Below are 19,608 nucleotides of genomic sequence, written 5' to 3'. Positions count from 1 at the left end.
CATTTAGTTGAGCTTGCTTTGACCTTTTAAAGTCTTGGGACTTTGCTTCTCCAGTCTAGAATGCCTGTCCCACCTCCATCGCTTCAAGAGTCATCTAGTTATTAGAACCTACCAAATAATCCTTCTGAAAATTGTCCATGCAAATGTAGATATATGTTCCACAAGTATCTCTTGAGTTACTACAGGCATTACTACAATTACTGTTCTGAGACTGGAAATACAATATGGAACCAGATTTAAAAAAAAATCCCTATCCTTGTGGAGTTCATATTCTGGTGGAGAAGACAGTAAGTAGTTAACAAGCAAAAAAATTACATGGCATTTTAGAAGCAGAAATAGGAGGAGATGGGTTCCTGTTTAAGTGAAATGATGGGGAGTTAGCTCATTAAGACCCATAGGGGTGGGCTAGTGGGCTGTATGGCTACCCAGGGGAGGAACACAACAGTCAGAGGTGCCAAGCTAGCTGGAGGAACAGGGTGGGACCATAACGACTGTGACAAGGAAGTGCGAGAAGAGGTCCGGGAGGTTATGGGTGCTCAGAATCCATCAAGCCTTATAAGCTACTGTAAAGACTTGGGTTTTTACTCTTAGTGAAATGAGAAGGGTTTCAAGCAGAGGAAGGACAAAGTCTCGTTGATGTTTTCTTAAATGTCTGCCCGGTGGTGATGTGGCGAATGGACAAGAGAAGAAAGGTGAAAACAAGAAGCTATCGCAACCACTCGATGGGGTTTTGCTTCAGACCATGGTGGCAGAGATTGAGATTTAATTCCTCGTGGTGGTGGTGTTTGCGCTGAATGCATCAATAATGTGCATCTGCAACGGATTTTTCCACTTCGGATTTCAGGGGACCGTAGAATAGGGAGCAGGTGAAGAGGCTTTGAGGTTGCCAAGGAGACAGAGCCGCGCAGTTATGAAAAGCTGACAGAGGGTTCTAGGCCTCTAGGCCTCTGGCGCAGCAATAATTCTACAGCTGAGCCCCACCCAGCTGCTTCCCAGTGGCCATGCGCAACAGGCCAGGTGGGAGCCTATGGAAGGCCCAGGACTTCGTGAGAGCGGGACCGGTGCACTCCGGGAGTTGTAGTTCTGAGGCTCTGCGCAGGCCCAGTGGCTCCCGCGGGCTTGCGCGCGCAGCCGCTGCGGTACAAGGTTCTGGAAAGAAGCTCATTGCGGTGCAGCTGGTTGGGGATGCTGGTGCAGGTACTGCTTGTCCGGGGTCCCTGGTTTGGGGGCTGGGGCTGGGGCGGGGCGGAGCGGGGACCCAGAGCATCTGACCGAGCTGGCCATCTGTTGCGGATGCTGTTGCTTCTGTGGACCGCTGCGCAACCCAGCCATCGGCTCCCCTCCAGCCCTCCCTGCGCCAGGGGTTCGAAACTTCGACCGTGTGTATTTGGGTTGGATAATCCCTTGTTGGGTATGATGGGTGTGGATGGGTGTGTGTGGCCGGGAATCGGGGTGGGGGGAGTGGAGGGATGACTGTTCCGTTTTGCTAGATGCTTAACAGCATCTCTGGTCCTATCCTTCAGAAACTAGCATCATCCAGTCCTGGTAACCAAAACCAGGCCTTGCCAGGTGACTTCTCGGGGGTAGAATCGCCCCTTACTTTCTTTCCCCGGGTTGAGAAACTCCACCTGCGTCACATTTTCTCTGAGCCTCAATTGCAAGCTCGGCGGAGGCGGAGCCGCTGGCCTGAGTCACCGTGCATTCCCAGGTGCGCAGCACGGAGCCGGGCACCTGGGGGGCGCCTAATATTAAGCAAAGGGATAAATGACGTCATGCGAGCTGTGTGCAGGGGGTTCTTTGCTCTGAGATCCGTTATTATTACAGTAATTGCAATACGAGGTATCTTCTCCCTTGCACTCTGGTGGTACATTTCAAGATGTATCTGTGAGGATGGGGTCCTGGCCTGATCTGTGCACACCTGTCCGTACAGTGCCCCGTTGCCATCTCATGGTAGATGCTCATCGTCTGTAGAATGAATTCATGCAACACAGGCTATGTTCAGGGGAGTATTTTGGAGTCAAAGTCGGCTTCACACAGAGGTGACAGTTGAAAGGAGGCAAGTTTTAAAGAGTGAATAAAAGTTCGTTAGAACGGAGGAAGGAAGCATTCCAAGGAGAGACAATAGCTCTAGCGCAAAGAATAATGAAGTATAGACACTGGAAATGGTATGTGTTTTGGGAGAGGGGTGGTCTGAGATGAGGACATTTGTTTATGGCTGCAGTGCCAATAGAATAGCCAACGCTCAAGAGGCGAAGTCATCCAGGCATGTCTCCAGATTGTTATGTGGTACCCCTGGCTTTGCTTTATCTGAGACAACTGGCCTGTGAGGGAGTATAAGCAGGGGAGTGACAGGATCGAGTCATTCTTTGGCTGCAGTGTGGGACTAGATTGAAGAAGCCTTGAGTAGTTTCCGGGGGGTAGGATGGAGAGAGGTTTAGGAAAGGAAGTTGCCAGAGCTTGGTTCTTAATTATGTGAAAAGTAAGGAGGATGAGAAAATTGATAGTCAAATATGGCTTCAGAATTGAGCCACAGGTGGGAAGCATGTGATTATTCCCTGAGAGAGGGCAGGCACTGTATCTCTTTGGGACAGGGAACACTTACTGATAAATTTTGTCTACAAGAAGTAGTATTAAACAGAAACTTTAAAGCGACAGAGGCCAATAGGAGAATGGGATCAGGAACTAAAGAAAAGGTCAGTTAGAGATGAATCAGCTTAGAATGTAACACATTTATACATGGAAGCAATGCTAGGAATCTCCCTGTATAGCTATCCTTGTCTCAACTAGCAAAAATGTTTTGTCTTTCTTATTATTGTTTATACTCTCTCTTCAACAAAATTAGAGATAAGGGCAGAACAGATTCTGCCTGAAAGTGAGGGGGGCGGGGGAGGAGAGGAGAAGGAAGAGAAGGGAAGGAGAGGGAGGGAGAGAGGGGAGAAATGGCCCAAACAATGTATGCACATATGAATAAAGGAGAAAAAAAAAAGTAGTATTAAGTCTGAAGTAACTGTTTCCTGGAAGAGTATCTTTACTTTCCAGTAACTCCTTGGTTTTTGACCCATTAAGCAAATTATCCTTTTAACAGAATAGTTGGGTGGGGCTGTTCTAATCTTCTGAGAGTATGTGTGTGAATATATATATATGAACCAAACCAGTGTTTTCAGGGTTAGCAATAATTTGTTTCATTTCTTTAATGTTTTATATTTCTTCTTGACAGTTTCTGCAAGACTGAAAACTGGATCCCTGGAGCCTTTGATATTTCGCTGTGTACAGTGCCTGTTGGTGGACTGTAGTGAGATTCAGATAGTCTAAAAGGAACTGGATTCCTGCACAAAATAAACAATACAAGCTGCAGTGCCCTTGAACAAGATGACAGCCACCTCCCCAGACCCTCCGACTCTGGCCTTAAGTGAAAAAAACGAGGTCCTAAGAGTGCATACTCCTGGGGACCAAGAAGCTCTCTTAAGAGGAGCCATGGCTGACATAGAGTCTTTGAGGCAGAAGTTCCGGTGGTTTTGTTACTCAGGAGAGGTTGGACCCAGGAAAGCCCTGAACCAACTTTGGGAGCGCTGTATACAGTGGCTGAGACCAGACATTCACACGAAAGAACAGATTTTAGAGCTCTTAGTGTTTGAGCAGTTCCTGACTGTTTTGCCTGGGGAGATGAGGATTTGGGTAAAGTCACAACATCCTGACAGTAGTGAGGAGGTGGTGACCTTGATAGAGGATTTGAGCCAAATGCTTGAAGAAAAGGAAGGTGAGAATTACAGATAAAGGGAGTAAGTGGGGGGAATTTTCAAAGTATGAAAGTAAACTCCTTAAAGGAAGCAATTTATTGCTAAGGAGGAGTCTTAAAACTAAAATTTATGTAATTAGAATTATGTAATCAAAAATGAGGAGTCATTTAAGAAAAATGGTCTGTCTTACAGAATGCTGCCTATCAATTCTGTACTGTAAAAGCTTCCTCTTAGAGACCCTAATTTTGGATAGATAACATGTTGCAGTGACAGACAAATCAGGCAGGAGTTAGGAGACCCACATTTTAGACACACTAGTTAGCTGTGTGACCACAAATTGAGTCTATAGAAATGAACACTATTTCCCTGTCAGTCTCTGCACTCAGAATACTGTCAATCACTCTGGCATGGTGCTTCTCCAAAATTAAGGCCTGTGTGTGGAGACTCCTGTAAGGAAGAATAGTTTCCTTAAATTAATCTTCTTAGATCTTTGATTCTATAATTCTAATTCTTAGTTTTTACCAATTGTCTAACCAATAAAACTACCTAAAATTATTTTCCTAAGGAGATAGAGTATGATTTGAAAAACTGCTTTCCCCTTATTTGAAAAACAGCTGTTGACATCTAAGTATGTTTAATGCAGTTAGCCCCTATGAGTTCAGATCTCTTGAGTCTGTAGGCTCTCTGGTGATCCCAGAGGCAGAGTTGTTCTTCAGGTCAGCTTGGTCCTTTCACTCAGTAAACAAGTTTGGATGACACTTGAGCAAAGAAGTAAATTAACAGATAAAAAGAAAATACTCTTTTACCTTAATACATCTTACAAATATTTAAACTCACTATTGTGAAAATTAAGTATTTTAAAGCTGAGGGTTTATGGAAGGAAGGAACTCAGTTTTTGTGAATTTAGGAATTGGAGGAATGTTCTGATGAGGTAGGAAAAACTGGGGATTTTAAAAGGACACCATCTCTGTTCTCTTTTTTTGTTTTTATTTATTTTTGTGGAACTAGGGTTTGAACTCAGTGCTTCACACTTGTAAAGTAGGCACTCTATATTTGAGCCACACCTCCAGTCCATTTTGGTCTGGTTATTTTGGAAATGGGGTCTCTAGAACTACTGTTTACCCAGGCTGGCCTCAAACTGTGATCCTCCTGATCTTAGCCTCCCAAGTAGCTAGGATTACAGATGTGAATGACCAACTCTGTGCTTGTTCTCTGTTCAAAGAATGGGGAAAGTTTTGTTTCTTACCTTTTTCTCCAGAAAGACAAGCAACATTGTGATATTATGAAATCTATATTTGAGTTTCATTCACATTCCTGGCCCACGGGTGCTATAACCCTTGTAATTTCCCAAGTGATTGGAATAATCAGTATTTTTTATTAAAATATTTGCCCTTGCCAGGCATTGGTGGCTTAGGCCTGTAATCTTAGGTACTTGGGAGGCTGAGACCGAGAGGATTGTGGTTCAAGTCCAACTTGAGCAAATAGTTCTCGACACCCCCAACTCCAAAATAATAAGAACAAAATGGGTTGGAGGTGTGGCTCAAGGGATAGAGTGCCTTATTTACAAGTGTGAAGCCCTGAGTTCAAACCACCCCCCAGTTCCACAAAAAAAATAAAATATTTGCCCATTTCTTCTTAGTTCCTGAAACCTACAGCTTTAGAACTGTCAAGGTGAAAGACAGTCTTACTGTTATAACAAACCCCTTAAAACCATACTTAAGCTTTTTAATAAGGGGTGTTTTAGAAACTCCCTAAGTGACCTCAGCATGGGGATCTGAAGTTGCCATGGGAACCAACCTGCAGCCTAAGAAGTTAGAACTCACAGCCCCAAGGCCCAGCTTGAAAGAGGGGCTAGAGATTGAGCTGACATGATCAATCCTGCCTACATGATGAAGCCTCCTTAAAAAAACTCCGAAAGACAGCGTTCAGGAGAGCCTCCTGAATATAGCTGAACATGAGGTTCCTGTGGGTGGTGCACTTGAAGAGGGCATGGAAGGAATTTATGTTCGGGTGTGTCTGGACCTTAGCTGATTTCAGTAGCTCTGAGCCTCTTCCTATATGCAACTCTATATGCCCTATGGTTCTCTTCCATTTGACTGTTCATCTATAGACTTTATAATAAGCTTTATAATATGCAGGCAAACGTGCTTCACTGACTTCTGTGAGCCATTCCAGCAGATTAATCCAACCCAAGGAAGGGTCCCTGAAAACTCTTTCTTGTAGCAATTGGTGAGAAATTCCAGAAGCCAAGACTGGCACCTGAAGTTAAGGAATAGTGTTACTGGACTGTTGATGTCTCAAAGGGGATAGTGTCAGAATTAAATTGAGTTAGAAAACACCAAGCTGGTGTCCCTGGAGAATATGCTGCAAAATTGTGATTCCCTCCACAGACACACACACACACACACACATACATATCTGAGGTCACAGGAGAGCTTTGTTGTATAATAAGAGAAACTGACTTGTTTCCCCACCCCCAGTACATCTGGAAACATACTAAGGATTTTTAGTCTGAAGAATCTTCTAAAAAACCAGACTCTTTCTTACCCGCATCCTAGATCTGATTACTCAAGATTCTGTTTGTAAAGAGGAGAATTCGGGAGATGATGAAATAGTGGCTGCTCTTCCAAACACTGAGTCATGTGTAAGTTTCCTTTTACTCTATTTCATCCTTTTTTTTTGGTTTGGGGAGGGGGGCAGTACTGAGGTTTAAACTTAGGGTTCAAGCTTGCTAGACAGGTGCTTTACTCTTTCAGCCATGCCTCCAGCCCTAGATTTCATTCTTAGATGATCATTTAACTGGTCTCTTACTAAAGATACAAAAATAATTAAGATGAGGAACTTATAGTTCATATTCAAGTTCACAGACTATTACAAGTCTGACACTAAACAAAAACAAAATTTAACAGTAGATAAAATTACTCAATTGGTTGCCTTATTATGGTAAAGATCTCTAGCCTAGATAGTGTTGGAAAATAGAGAGCAGTCCTCACAATGTCAGTAAAAAAAGGAATCACTGCTATTAATCAGTATTTCCTGAATATCCGATCCAGTAAGGTAAGAAAGAAATGAGATACAAGTATCGGTGTGAATGTATATGGTTTGCAGACAATATTATCTATTTAGAAAACTTCAGAATCAACAAGTACTAGCACTCATGTAATAGCTGGGAAAAGCATGTGATTACAGATAGTAAGTTTCTTACATAAAAATACCAGTTGGGGAAAAACTTCTTTTCATAATACTGAGTAATATAAGCCAATAATGACTCAGAAAAATGTCTGCTTCCTAATCCCTGGAACTTGTGAACATTGCTTTATTTGGAAGAAAGATCTTTGCAGGTGTGACTAAGTTAAGGGTTTTAAGATGAGGAATTGGTCCTGGATTATATGAGTAGGCCCTATGTGCCATCCCAAGTGTCTTTATCAGAGAAGGGCAAAGGGAGATTGAACACATAAAGAGATGATGTTGTGAAGATGGAGGCAGTTTGGAGTGACAGGGCCACAAGCCAAGGAATGATGGTAGCCACCAGAAGCTGAAAGAGGCAAGGAACAGATTCAGCTCCAGAGTATCTCAAAGAAGTGCACATTGCCAAATCTTTGATTTCCAGTTTGTGGCCTCAAAACTATGAGAGGGTTTATTTCTATTGTTTTAAGCTACCAAGGTCATGTAATTTGTTATATGGCATTTCATCCATGCTAATAGGCTCTCTGCTATACTACCTCTCAAAATGTTATGTAGAGGATGCTGTAGAAAGCGAATTTAATGAAGTGTGAGTATGTTACTGAACACATTCTCTTTGATTATATAAAAAATTGTCGCATGTAATTGCAAGTTAAAATTTAGAGTGCAGTTGCTAGCATTATTTCTGCAAATGTGGGGTTAGGAATGTAAATCATCCCCTTCGTTTCTAATTTCCTTTTTAATTTTAGAAATCAACGTTGTTAAGGTTCACTTGATCGATGTTAGGTAATCTAGAGAATTGTTATTCAGCATTTAACACTGAACTCTGAGGGGAAGGAGAGATTATAAATACTGTTGTTAGGTATCTCTTGTAATAGTCATATAATTTAGCTACTCTGTAGCTTGCCTTGGAATTCTTGAAAGTTTGACTACTATCAAAATCATTACTTTATATCTGAACCACTTCTCAGAATCCTTGAGGTCTGGGTGGAGATAATATAATGCAAAAAGACTGTGTTTGTGTTCTAGGAATCTCTAACATTCCAGGATGTGGCTGTGAACCTTTCCAGAGGAGAGTGGAAGAAGCTGGAGCCTTCTCAGAAGGAGCTGTGTAAGGAAGTGCTACTGGAAAACTTGGGGAACCTGGAATTTCTGGGTAAAGACATCAACTCTTCATAATCTACCGTCTAAGTGGTATATCTTTTTGTCCCCTGTTACTGAAAGATAAGTGCTATGTGAAATGCTTTCACTTTGTTTTGTTTTGAGTCACTAACTGACTACTACTAACTTTGTCTTTGCTGGGTATCCAGGGTCTGATCTAACCCTGAAAATGGACACGAAAAACATACTTTCTGCAATATTTTCTCTAAAACAAGGTCTTTGTTTTATCAAATTGGAAAAGTGGAATATCATTTTGTTGACATCAGTACTGTACCTTCCCCCATTTCCTCCTCAAATTCCAATATGGCTATCTATGTACCTAATGGCCTCTTTTATTTTCCCTGGAGAACCAGAGGCTATGTATAAATGTTGCTACATCTTTATTCCATGCATCAATAATGTTTTTCCCATTCTTTTTCCCTGTGAGCAGGTTTTCCAGTTTCCAAGTTAGATTTGATTTCCCAGCTAAACTGGGTTAAGTTACCAAAGATGCTGCAAAAAGAAGTCTCAAAAGGTTCCAGACCAGGTGAGTTGGTTAAAAGTAGATAAGGAAATGTTAACAGTTGTTTACCAAGTCAGTTATAAAAGAACCTTTGAAGTATTGGTCAGGCCCACTGCTGAAATACAGAACTGATTAGAAGAGAGCCCTTGCCTTCTTGGAAAGTTCTTTTTTTTTAATGGGACAGACTGTTGGTTTGGGTCCTCTGAGGAATAGTTGCCAAGATATAGTTCATCATACAAGAGATTTACTGAGGAAAATTCCAACTGAAGAAAAGTGGGGAGGGAGCTGAAACAAACTGGGACAGCCATCACAGCATGATGCAGGTCTAACTTCTGTGAACGAGAGGGAGGAGGATGGATGGCTGGAGAGGAAGAATCTTAAACTGAAGAGCAGGTCTAAGCCTAGGCCATAAAAGAGTCCTTGAACTAGAGTAACCTGTAAGAGGAGTCCCGGGTCTCAGAGGAGTCCTAGGTGTCCCTCTGCTCCATCATCGATGGGGAGCAGCCCATGGAACATGGCTTTGCTGTGAATGCAGCGGTAGTTTTGTAGCAATAGCAGTAGGGGCTGTCAGGCAAACTTCCCACAGGAAATCTGAGAGGCACATTTTTATGGACACCAAAGAGACAGATCATCCAAACAGAACATGTTAGGATTTGAACTAAATGTGTTACACTTGCCAGGCAGATGCTCTACTGCTTGAGCCACTCTGCCTTTTTTGTGATGGTTTTTTTTTCCAGATAGGAGCTGCCAAACTATTTGCTGGGGGACTTGGGGGGTGGTGTCTGGCAAGATAGGACCTCTTGAACTATTTTCTGGGGGCTGGCTTCCAACTGCAATCCCCCGGATCTGTGAGTAGCTAGGACTACAGGTGTGAGCCACTGGCACCCAGCAGGATTTTTTTTTTTAAACTTTATAATGGTGTGAAACTGTTGAATTTTGAATTTCTGTCTTTTCCATGGCTAGCAGTATGCAGTCCAGTACTCTTTTTATAAGGTTGGGCAACAGCAGTGAGCCACAGCTTCCACTCAGCTACACAGTCAGAACCCATGTTCTCAGTGGGTGTGTTGCTGAACAGTTATTGTCAGTAAGTTAGGTGTATTCAAGACACTTTCCACTTAGGATGCTTTCATCTTTCAATGAGTTTACTTGGATAGACTTAACTCCACCATAAGACAAGGAGCATCTGTATGGAGGAGTGGAGACTTGATTGGCATTTTAATTGAATCTTGGAGAAGTAGGAATTCACCCACTAAATAGCATGTTTAATAATTCCATTTTTGTTAAAGGGAAAATGTATATATAGAGAGAGATATATGTCTAAATATATAGGTGAAACATAGGGATTTTTAATAACTGGAAAACACTCATGTTAACTTGTTATACACTTGTTACCTTTGAAGGATTAGATTTTCGTTTCCTGTGTCTTCTTAAAATTTAACATTACCTTCATTTGTTTTAAAGAAAGAAAAATCAATAATTCATCTTTCTTTATTTCATCTTCTGACACATTCACTTTGGTCAACCTCTTGTCTGTTTCTAATGTAGTTAACTTGTCTTACTATGTTTAAGCAACATTTTTAGAGTAATTTAAAAAATGGATTCTAACACTGTTTAGAATTCCAGTAGCACTGGCATAGAAATATGTCCCTTGCCCAAGATGCTTATGTCAAGAAAGCTGATCATGGAGACGCTCACCTTGTTTTTTTTTTAAAGTCATTTATAGCTGGTGCTGGTGGCTTACACCTGTTACCCTAGCTACTTGGGAAGCTTTGAGACTATGAGACCAGCCCGGGCAGATAGTTCCTGAGGCCACATCACCAAAAATAACCAAAGCAACATGGACTGGAGATGTGGCTCAAGTGATTGAGCACCTGCTTTGCAAGCATGAAGCCCTGAGTTTAAACTCCAGTCCTCTCCCCACCCCTGACTCCCCACAAAAAAGGTCATTTATAACATATCGGAGAAAAAAGTTTTTGACAGACAAACCAGAGTCAATAGCCATAATTTTTCAAAAACTCATACAGATCAGTAAGGTACACTAAGTATCATTAGAAAAATGGGCAAAGAACTTGAGCAGGTAACTGACAAAATTTAAACAGTTTTAAGTAGCTTGTGAACATAAAGTTTGAACTCAGTGCTTATTAGTAGAATATATACTTAAAGTAACAATACTATTATTAATCAAATATGCAAATACTTAAAAAGATCATTGGATCCGAGATGAGTATTCAGGTGTTTGTACTCCTTAGATATTGTGTAAAGGTATAACCTTTCTATCTTTTGGTTCAGTAATTCTGTTTTTATAATGCTCCTAAGGAAATACTAATCATTTATTTATTTTTGGTGATAGGGATGGAACCCAGACCCTTGTACATACTAAGCTTGCATTTTACCACTGAATTGTACCCCTAGCTCCAGAAATGTTAGTTATTTGATGGACAACTCAGTAAAGAAATACTTTAACTATATTATGTGATGGATTACCATATAACAGATTAAAATCATTTTATGAAGAATTACCAATGAGATAGGAAATAAATATAAATGAAAAAATGTAATAGTACATACGCTTTTTTTTTCTACTCCATGCTATACAGAAAAAGGTCTAGAAGAAATTTCACATAACTTCTGGGTAATAGGATTTTAAGTGATTTTTTTATTTATAACTCATTCATTTAAAACAGTTGTAAAAGTCATAATGTAACCTTGTGATTAAAAACCAGGATGAGTAAAATGTTTAATAGATGAATTCAAATTTTCAAGAAAAGCACAATTAGAATATGGTATTGGAAAAAGATCCATGACATTGTGGGACTTGAACCTTAGGGCCTGTCAAATATGTTTGTGACAGTGAGGGTGCTGGGGATTACATTCTAGGCAGTAGGAAGTTTTATGACCAGAAGAATAGGACTGAAAGTGCTACAGTGTAGGTAGGACAGGAAATAGATATCAGTGTCCCTAGAGTTGAGGACCACATTGTAGTAATCTTTGAAAGTCTAATATACATGGTACTACATATCTATGAGGTAGTTAACATTTTCTGTAAAATTAGTGCTATGTGCTTCAAGGATCAATGATTAGAAGGGTTCAAAAGCATGAGCCTTTCTGTCAAGCTAAAATCTGATTTTACCACTTATAATATATGTGACCTTGGACAAGCTATTTACACTCTATGTGCCCAGTTGTGACATTAATAAAACTGGGACAATATTGGATCTTGCTTCATTGGGTTTCTGTGAAGATTTAGTGAACAATGTAAATAAAGTACTTGGTGTAGAACCTTGCATATGTTAAGTATATTATCATTTTGTACTTAACAAAATGATAAGGAAAGTTTGGACGTAGGGAGAATAGGTTAAGCCTACTACAGAAATTAAAATGAGGGTGAGAATTTGCTTTTCTTACTATAAAGCACAAACTTTTCATCTTCCTTAACTTTTTTCCTAATCTCTGTTCATCTTGTACTTTTATATTGTCTTTCTCTTCCCTGTTTTATAAAACTTCATTGAGAATTATCCAAGCCCTCTTTCTTATAATCATTACTTCTTGTGTTTCTATTTCAGTCCTAAGAACAGCAGCTTCCTTTATTGCAAACAGGAAATACTGTATTTGTTATTTTTTTTAGAGGGTGAGCCTAGAGGTCAGTTGGAAGTTTTCATGGAAGAATTCACTTTAGAACAAATAATAGAAAAATGCTTCAAGGATGATGGTTACGGGTTGATGGCAGAATTCCAGAAAAAACATGGCAGATCTGAGAAGGATCAAGGCAAACGGAGACATTCGAAAGAAAAACAGAAGAAAAGTCATAGGAAAGGCGGTAAGGGTGAAGAATTTGACCCAGAAAAGAGCCTCTCTGGAAAGAGTTTCAAACGATCTTCTGATTCAATTAAACATCTGAAAGCCCAGTTAAGGAAGAAGTCTCGGAGTTATAATGAATGCAAGAAACCCTTCAGTTTTCATTCAGATCTTGTCTTGAACCACAAAGAACATACTGCAGAAAATTCAAGGAAATATAGTGAAGGTGGGAAGGGACTAAGTCAGTCTTCCTCTCATACTGAACATAAGAAAATTCATTTGGGGGATAAATCCCAGAAGTGCAGTAAGTGTGGGGTAGCTTTTACTCAAAGCTTGTCTCATTCTAAGAACAAAACCTCTATGTGTGAAAAATGTCGGAAGAATTTATGTCAAGATACAACCTTAAATAAAGAGAAGGGACCTAAGACTGGAGAAAAAACTCGTAAGTGTAGTAAATGTGGAAAAGCCTTTAAGTATACTGCCTCACTCACCAAACATAAAATTCACAATGGAGACAAATCCTACATGTGTGATGAGTGTGGAAAAGCTTTGGGTGGTAGTTCACATCATGATGAAGAAAAGCTTCACAAGTGTGATGAGTGTGGAAAACGTTTTGCCCTGACTGCCCATCTCATTAAACATCAAAGAATTCATACTGGAGAAAAACCCTTTAAATGTAAACATTGTGGGAGACCCTTCAGTGACAGTTCATCTCTTTATCAACATCAGCGAATTCATACTGGAGAAAAACCATTTAAGTGTACCGATTGTGGGAAATCCTTCAGTCATAGCTCTTCCCTTTCCAAACATCAGAGAATTCATACTGGAGAGAAGCCCTATAAATGTGATGAATGTGGAAAAGCCTTTAGACAGAACTCTTGTCTTACCCGACATCAGAGAATTCACACTGGAGAAAAACCATATTTGTGTATTGATTGTGGACTGACTTTCAGCCATTTTACATCTGTCATTTATCATCAAAGACTTCATTCAGGAGAAAAGCCTTACAAATGTAACCAATGTGAGAAAGCCTTCCCCACCCATTCTCTCCTCAGTCGTCATCAAAGAATCCATACTGGTGTAAAACCTTACAAATGTAAAGAATGTGGGAAATCCTTCAGTCAGAGTTCCTCTCTCAATGAACATCACCGCGTTCATACTGGAGAGAAGCCGTATGAATGTGACTTTTGTGGGGCAACCTTCAGTCGAAGCTCAATCCTTGTAGAGCACGTCAAAATTCACACAAGAAGTAGAGAATATGAGTGCAATAAATGTGATAAGATATTTAAAAGTAATTCAGGCCTTCTAAGACATCGGTTATTTCACACCACAGAGTAATTCTCAGAAAACAGTAAACGGGGAAGGGGAACTTAGTCCAAACTGTGTCCTAATTTTAAAAAAATTACAAACTACCACAACATTGATTAGAAGCTGAAATTTTCGTGGGTTGGCAGCTAGGAAAAATACCTTTCCCCATTCATCTGTCTTCTCTTCAAGGATGTCAACTGCTGGAAAATAGTAATAAGAATTGGTAAAAGCACGTGAAAAGTGAAGAAACTGTGAAGTGACATGGTTGTAAAAGGCCCAAACAAATTCATGAAGCACTTACGGATTTCCCTCTCTGCTTACTCTTCCTCCAGCAGGATGGAAAGAGAACTTGACTAAGATAATCTGGGTTCCTTCCCAGTTTGCCAGCCAACTCATCTTGCAGAAATCACTTGACCCTTCAGAATTTGTTTCTTTACAAGTAGAATGAAGAGATGGGACTAATGATTTCTGAGTTTTCTTTTGTATCTCTGATACTGTAGGAGTAAGTTAAACATTTTTGATTCATTGGAATTTTCTTGTCTAGTAGAAAACTACTCCTTACAGGATACTGACTGGACTTAGAGCTTAGTGAGAATATGATATACTTTTTGAGTACTTGATGCAGGAATCCCAAGAATGTGACAAATAGGAACTTGTCAGGGAAACAAGTTTGCCTTCAGGGAATGTTCTTATTGGACAAAGCACTTCATTCTCTTTTTGTTTTGGGTGGGTATTGGCTCAGGGGATTGGGAATCTAGAGCACTTATACTTGAACCACCTCAGACATGAGAGTAACAATACTAGGAAAATAGAAACATGCTGAAAACGGCTGTTCTGGATGGGTTTTCTTTTGTAAAATAGAATTATATTTGATTTTTTTTTCACCTGTAACATATCCTGCAATTGCAGAGTAAGCATTCTGTATAACAAAGGTCACAGCTGTTAGATTGGGTCGGATTGGGCCCTTAGTCTACCTGATGGTGGTGATGGTATGAAGTGTACACTTAGTTGGCACTATTTAAAAATTAGGGAATTTAATGGCTTTTTTAAATCACAAGACTTACCTTAAAAAAACTATAAGGGCTTGACTGGAGGTGTGGCTCAAGTGGTAGAGCGCTTGCCTAGCAAGCATGAGACCCTGAGTTCAATCACCAGTGCCACCAAAAAAAATTAATAAGGGCTGACAATGCCAGGCTCTCACTTCTGTGGTACACTCAGCTGGTCCTGAGTGGTAGCTGCCACCCTTTGAGGGATAATCTATTCTCCTACATATCAAGTTCTTGTATATAACCTAACTTTTGCACTGCAGGAATATAGTTTGATCCCTAATCACTTGAAGAATATACACACTAAAATTTAAAGGGACCCCATTGATAACAAGTAAAAATCAGAAAAGAATTGATAGAGAAGAAACTTTCAGTTATATTTTCTGGTGTGGAATTAGATGTTGAAGGAATGGAATATACAGGTATCAGTAAATATTTCTTTAAAATGTAACTGATGGAGTCTGAGTAATTTCTAACTGAAAAAGGAACTAAAGACCCTAAATGAGTTAGTTTGGGAACTCAAGTCATTGGGGTTCAGAGGAGCACCGCTGACTCAACAGTGACACAGAAGTTCCAAAAGTTGAAATTTGAGACTGCTCCTATAAAAAGAATCCAGATATTCTGGACTTATGGAAGTGAAGAGATCCTTAATACTGATCTGAGACTCAGGAACACTTGCTGTAGTTTAATGTGCTTTGGTTTGAAATGCTACCTCTGGGTGTAAGGCTTTTGGTTTCTTCCTAGTGCTCCCTCCCCACTCTCCTGAAGTTCAAATATAACTGTGTTATGAAATTAATGTGCAGAGTTTACATTTGTCATTGCTGAGTGGGCTAACCAAACACATTCTAGCCATGAGTAGAAGATTTCCATGAAAAGATATAATTTATAGAAAGAATTAGGAGATATATAAAAGTATTCTCTTGAGAAGAAAGTATTGGTTAGGCTTCCTAACTTTCATAAGAGAGTGTTTTACTCTAATATCTGTAGAGAATCCAAAACACAAATTTTATAACTTTATTGAAATATAAATTACAGATTATTAAAAACCATTTCCAGCATGTAGTTCAGTAAGTTTTAGTAAACTTAATCATTTGTGCAACCCTCACCCTAACAAAAGATACCTAATGGATATCCTTATATCCACTTACACTCAATCCCTTTCCCTTCTGTACGCCTAGGCAACTACTAATTTACTTCCTAGCTTTAGAGTTCCCTTTTCTGGCTATTTTATATTAGTGGGATCTTTTGTGTCTTTTTCATTAACATGGTTTTTAAGTTTATCTGTGTGTTAGCATACCACATACTTACTGCTAAGATTCTATTTTTTATTTATTATATTCTTAGTGTTAAATAGTATTTCATCATATGGATACTTTGTCCACTTACCAGTGAAGGCACATTTGGAGTTTCTCCATCCCAGGTTTTTGGTGTTACGACTAATGCTGTGAACATTAATATGTAAGTCTATGTAGACATTTGCCTTCATTTTTCTTAGAAGTCTGTGAGTGGAACTGCTGGGTAATGTGGTAAATTTTGGATTAACATTTTAGAAAACTGCTAAATTGTTTTCCAAAGTGATTACCTCATTTTGCATTCTGACTAGTGTATGAGGTTTCTGTTTCTTTACATCATTGCCAAATTTCTTTCGGTCATAAGACAAGGTTTCTGTCAGTGAATTCACTTTTATTTATTTCGCTTATTTAAGAATTATTTTTAATGTAAAATATACATAACATAGAAGTAACCATCTTAACCCTTTTGGGGTTGTACAGTTCAGTATTAAATTCATCCATGGTTGTACAGTCATCACTGTCTGTCTCCAGAATTTCCATCACCTAAAGTGAAACCCTATTTGTTAAAACATAATTTCCTAGTCTCTCCCCTCCCCAGCTCCTGGTAACAACCATTCTTTCTCTACAAATTTGGTCTTTGTAACTCACATTTTTGGGGCTGTGTGTGTGTGTGTGTGTGTGTGTGTGTGTGTCTGGCTTGTTTCACTTACTTTTGTTTGAAAGAAATCTTGAATTGGATTTTCTAGTACATGAAGTCTTCAACTCTTCTGTAAGTCATCCAGATAACATTGGTAAAGAACACAGATCATCACATACATTCTCTTCTGCTTCATTGCTTCCATAACTGGTAATGACTTGCACATTGTATTGAAGAATTTTACCATCTATGTCCACGACTCTTCTTGGAGTCTGCTTCAGAAAACAAGAATATTCTCAGTGTGAATCATACACTGGAAAAAAGCAATGAGAAAAAATTATTGCTTTAAAATTCTGATACAACTGGTCTTTTGGCTTAACATAGCTAGAATTCCTATCTTCATGATGGGAAACATCTTTCTAGCTAAAATTTCTTGACAGATGAAAAATTTTCAAAACATATCAGGAATTTGAGATTTTAGGCAATGAATTGGCATTTCTTTATAAATTTGGATCTTCTTTGAGACAGAATATGCCCCAAGTTTTCCTTGGGCAGTGTCTTACATCACACAATTCATCTAAAGCTAAAGAAAAATACTTGAAAATTTTCAAATTTTGAATCAATTGATCTTTGATAATAGGAAAAATATATATATTCTATGAGAAAATGTAATTTGCTTGTTTATATTCTATGAGCAAAATTGTTTTAGTGCTATAATTGAAAATTTCAGTTTTTGTGGCTGTTTTTAAAAATGTCTTTTCACAGTTTTTAAGTAAATTATGACACCTAGAATAATTTCTTTTTATCTTTCCATCTAGGGTTGTTTTGTGTTTGAGTGCATGTGCAGGGATCAAGCTGTTTTATAGCTGGCCTAGTTTACAAACTCAGATCCGGTTTAAAATTTTTGAATTGTTTTTGTTAAAAACGTAATTCTCATTTCATTTGGTGAATTTTGTGGATTCTTTTGACTAAGTTATTGGAAAAATCACATAGATCTGAAATATTGTCCCAAGTATTGTCAACTGTATTATCTTTAACACTTGAATTGAACAAACAGCTGCTTTGTTCTGCTGCTGCTGTAAATTGCACTTGCCGTTTCTTGAATGTGCATTATCTTCTGCCAGTCCCTTTTCCCTCTTCTGTACCAGCTGTGGTACAAGCTTCTGTATCTGCACTGAACTCTGCCTCAGTATTATGCCTTTGATTCAAATTTAAATATTTTCCTGTTTTTACCTAGAAAGTAATTGTAATCAAAATAGTAAATTAACTTATGGTTTACATATGTAACACTGTGTCTGCATAGGTATACTCTAACTTGTGCTATCTGCATAAAATATCCAAGTAAGCCCATCGTGATATTCCATCTGTGCATAGAGAAGTCATCTGAACTTTATCAGCCCATTGGTATTAAATTGGTGATGTGTTGAAGTGGTATACTAAAAATGCACATTCCTGTACAGGCAGTATAATACAACAATGTCCTATGCGACAAAGTGGTTAAAGTGATTTGTAGTTCTATTAAAACAATAAAGTGGTGTTTAATTTAAAAAGTACTTCACTTTGCTTCAGTTTTTAAATTTTTGAAATATGGCATTATTTGCATTTCCAATTCTCAGCCTCAAGCGGCTACCATATTAGACAGTACAAAGTTAGAGAAAGCAATGGTAACCACAGAAAAGCCAACTAGTCATGGTAGCTTAACTCAGTAAAAGTTTACTTCCCAGGCAGACTTTGAACGTTTTGTTGCTGTTCAACATTTTCTAGACATGCTACCTGGAACACATACCTCCTAGGTGTGAGAGGCAGGGAAAGGGAGAAAGTATTGTACGTTTTTAAATATTGGTTTAGAAAAACTTAGAGCCATGTGTCACAACTGGGTGCCAAGGTGTCCTAGGGTACTTCAGAGAAAACATAGGCTTCCTAGGCATCTAGCCCTGATACAACTATTAGAAACAGCACAAATTACTACTATGTTGTTTGGAAGTAACTAGTAAATGGAACTGGTAGGTGTTGCTCATGGCCTAGGGACAGTGGAAAAATGAGGATGCTGTAACCAAGAAAGTATGGGAACCTCCAGCTTAGAAACCACTTCTTTCTTCCCATTGGCTAGAAATCAGTCACATGGTCCTAATTTAATTGCAGGGGAGGCTGGGAAGTGGTCTTATGCTTATTGTCTTGAGCACATAGATTGTTTCTATCAGTCTCTCTTAATCAACAGACCCTTTTGTTCTTCCCAATAAAAAAAATATACATTTTCTCCCTAAGAGGATAGTTAATGGTCTGACTTTATCAGTTTTTCCACCTCAAAAGTTCAGGGTCTCACAATCAGAAGCTTGTGTCTCACCTAGGTTTTGCTTTTGAGACCCCAAGTGTCAGTACATGTTAATCTTCCTTGTAATTTCTTCAGCAGGATCTGTAGTTTGTTCAGACAGAATCTCCTAATCATCCTGGGACATACAAGCCTGGCCACCATTTTTCTGGAGCAGGCAGAAGAAAGCCGTATGGCAAGATAGGATTTTAGTTTCTTCTTGTTACACAGGCTTCCACTTAATTTTCTATTTTTAGTCTCACATCTCATTTACATTCTCCAGGCTTGGGGTCCCCAAGTTAATAGCCCTTAAGTTCCATTTAGTGGAAGGTAATACCTCTCCTTTCCTGTTGGGGGAGTGATTATTACTGGACCAACAAGGTAGGAGGCTCCAACTGCTCTTGCTTGATGTATATTTTCAAGCACTCTGTTTTTAGCCCCTGATTACTTCCTCACTTCAATAGAACCTGGTGCCTCCATGTCCTAAATCTTTGGATTTCGCTTCCACCCTCAGCAGATGACGCTTTGTCTATATTGGAGCTCAGAATTTTCAGGATTTGTCTAGTGGGAGCCCAAACAAACTGGTGCGCTCTCTCTCTCTCTCTCTCTCTCTCTCTCTCTCTCTCTCTCTATATATAT

The 19,608-nt window shown here is 39.2% G+C and overlaps 1 protein-coding gene across 2 annotated transcripts; it reads left to right on the top strand.

Moving 5' to 3' along the window:
• The first annotated feature begins 1,084 nt into the window (after nucleotides 1-1,084).
• Nucleotides 1,085-18,214, top strand: Znf483 (zinc finger protein 483). 2 transcript variants are annotated; one of them, XM_020173817.2, is made up of 7 exons: nucleotides 1,097-1,197; nucleotides 1,524-1,708; nucleotides 3,218-3,757; nucleotides 6,296-6,381; nucleotides 7,950-8,076; nucleotides 8,512-8,607; nucleotides 12,209-18,214. In XM_020173817.2, the coding sequence occupies exons 3-7, from the start codon at nucleotides 3,370-3,372 to the stop codon at nucleotides 13,714-13,716; spliced, it is 2,205 nt and encodes a 734-aa protein (XP_020029406.1). In that variant the 5' UTR covers nucleotides 1,097-1,197; nucleotides 1,524-1,708; nucleotides 3,218-3,369; the 3' UTR covers nucleotides 13,717-18,214. The 2 variants fall into 2 exon arrangements, with proteins under 2 accessions (XP_020029405.1, XP_020029406.1); XM_020173816.2 differs by lacking the exon at nucleotides 1,524-1,708 and having other exon boundaries at nucleotides 1,085-1,197.
• Nucleotides 18,215-19,608: the final 1,394 nt, after the last annotated feature.

This window comes from Castor canadensis, chromosome 13, assembly GCF_047511655.1.
Source record: "Castor canadensis chromosome 13, mCasCan1.hap1v2, whole genome shotgun sequence".
NCBI lineage: Eukaryota > Metazoa > Chordata > Mammalia > Rodentia > Castoridae > Castor > Castor canadensis.
Note: the sequence above shows the minus strand (reverse complement) of the source record. Positions and strands in the feature narration are given on the sequence as shown.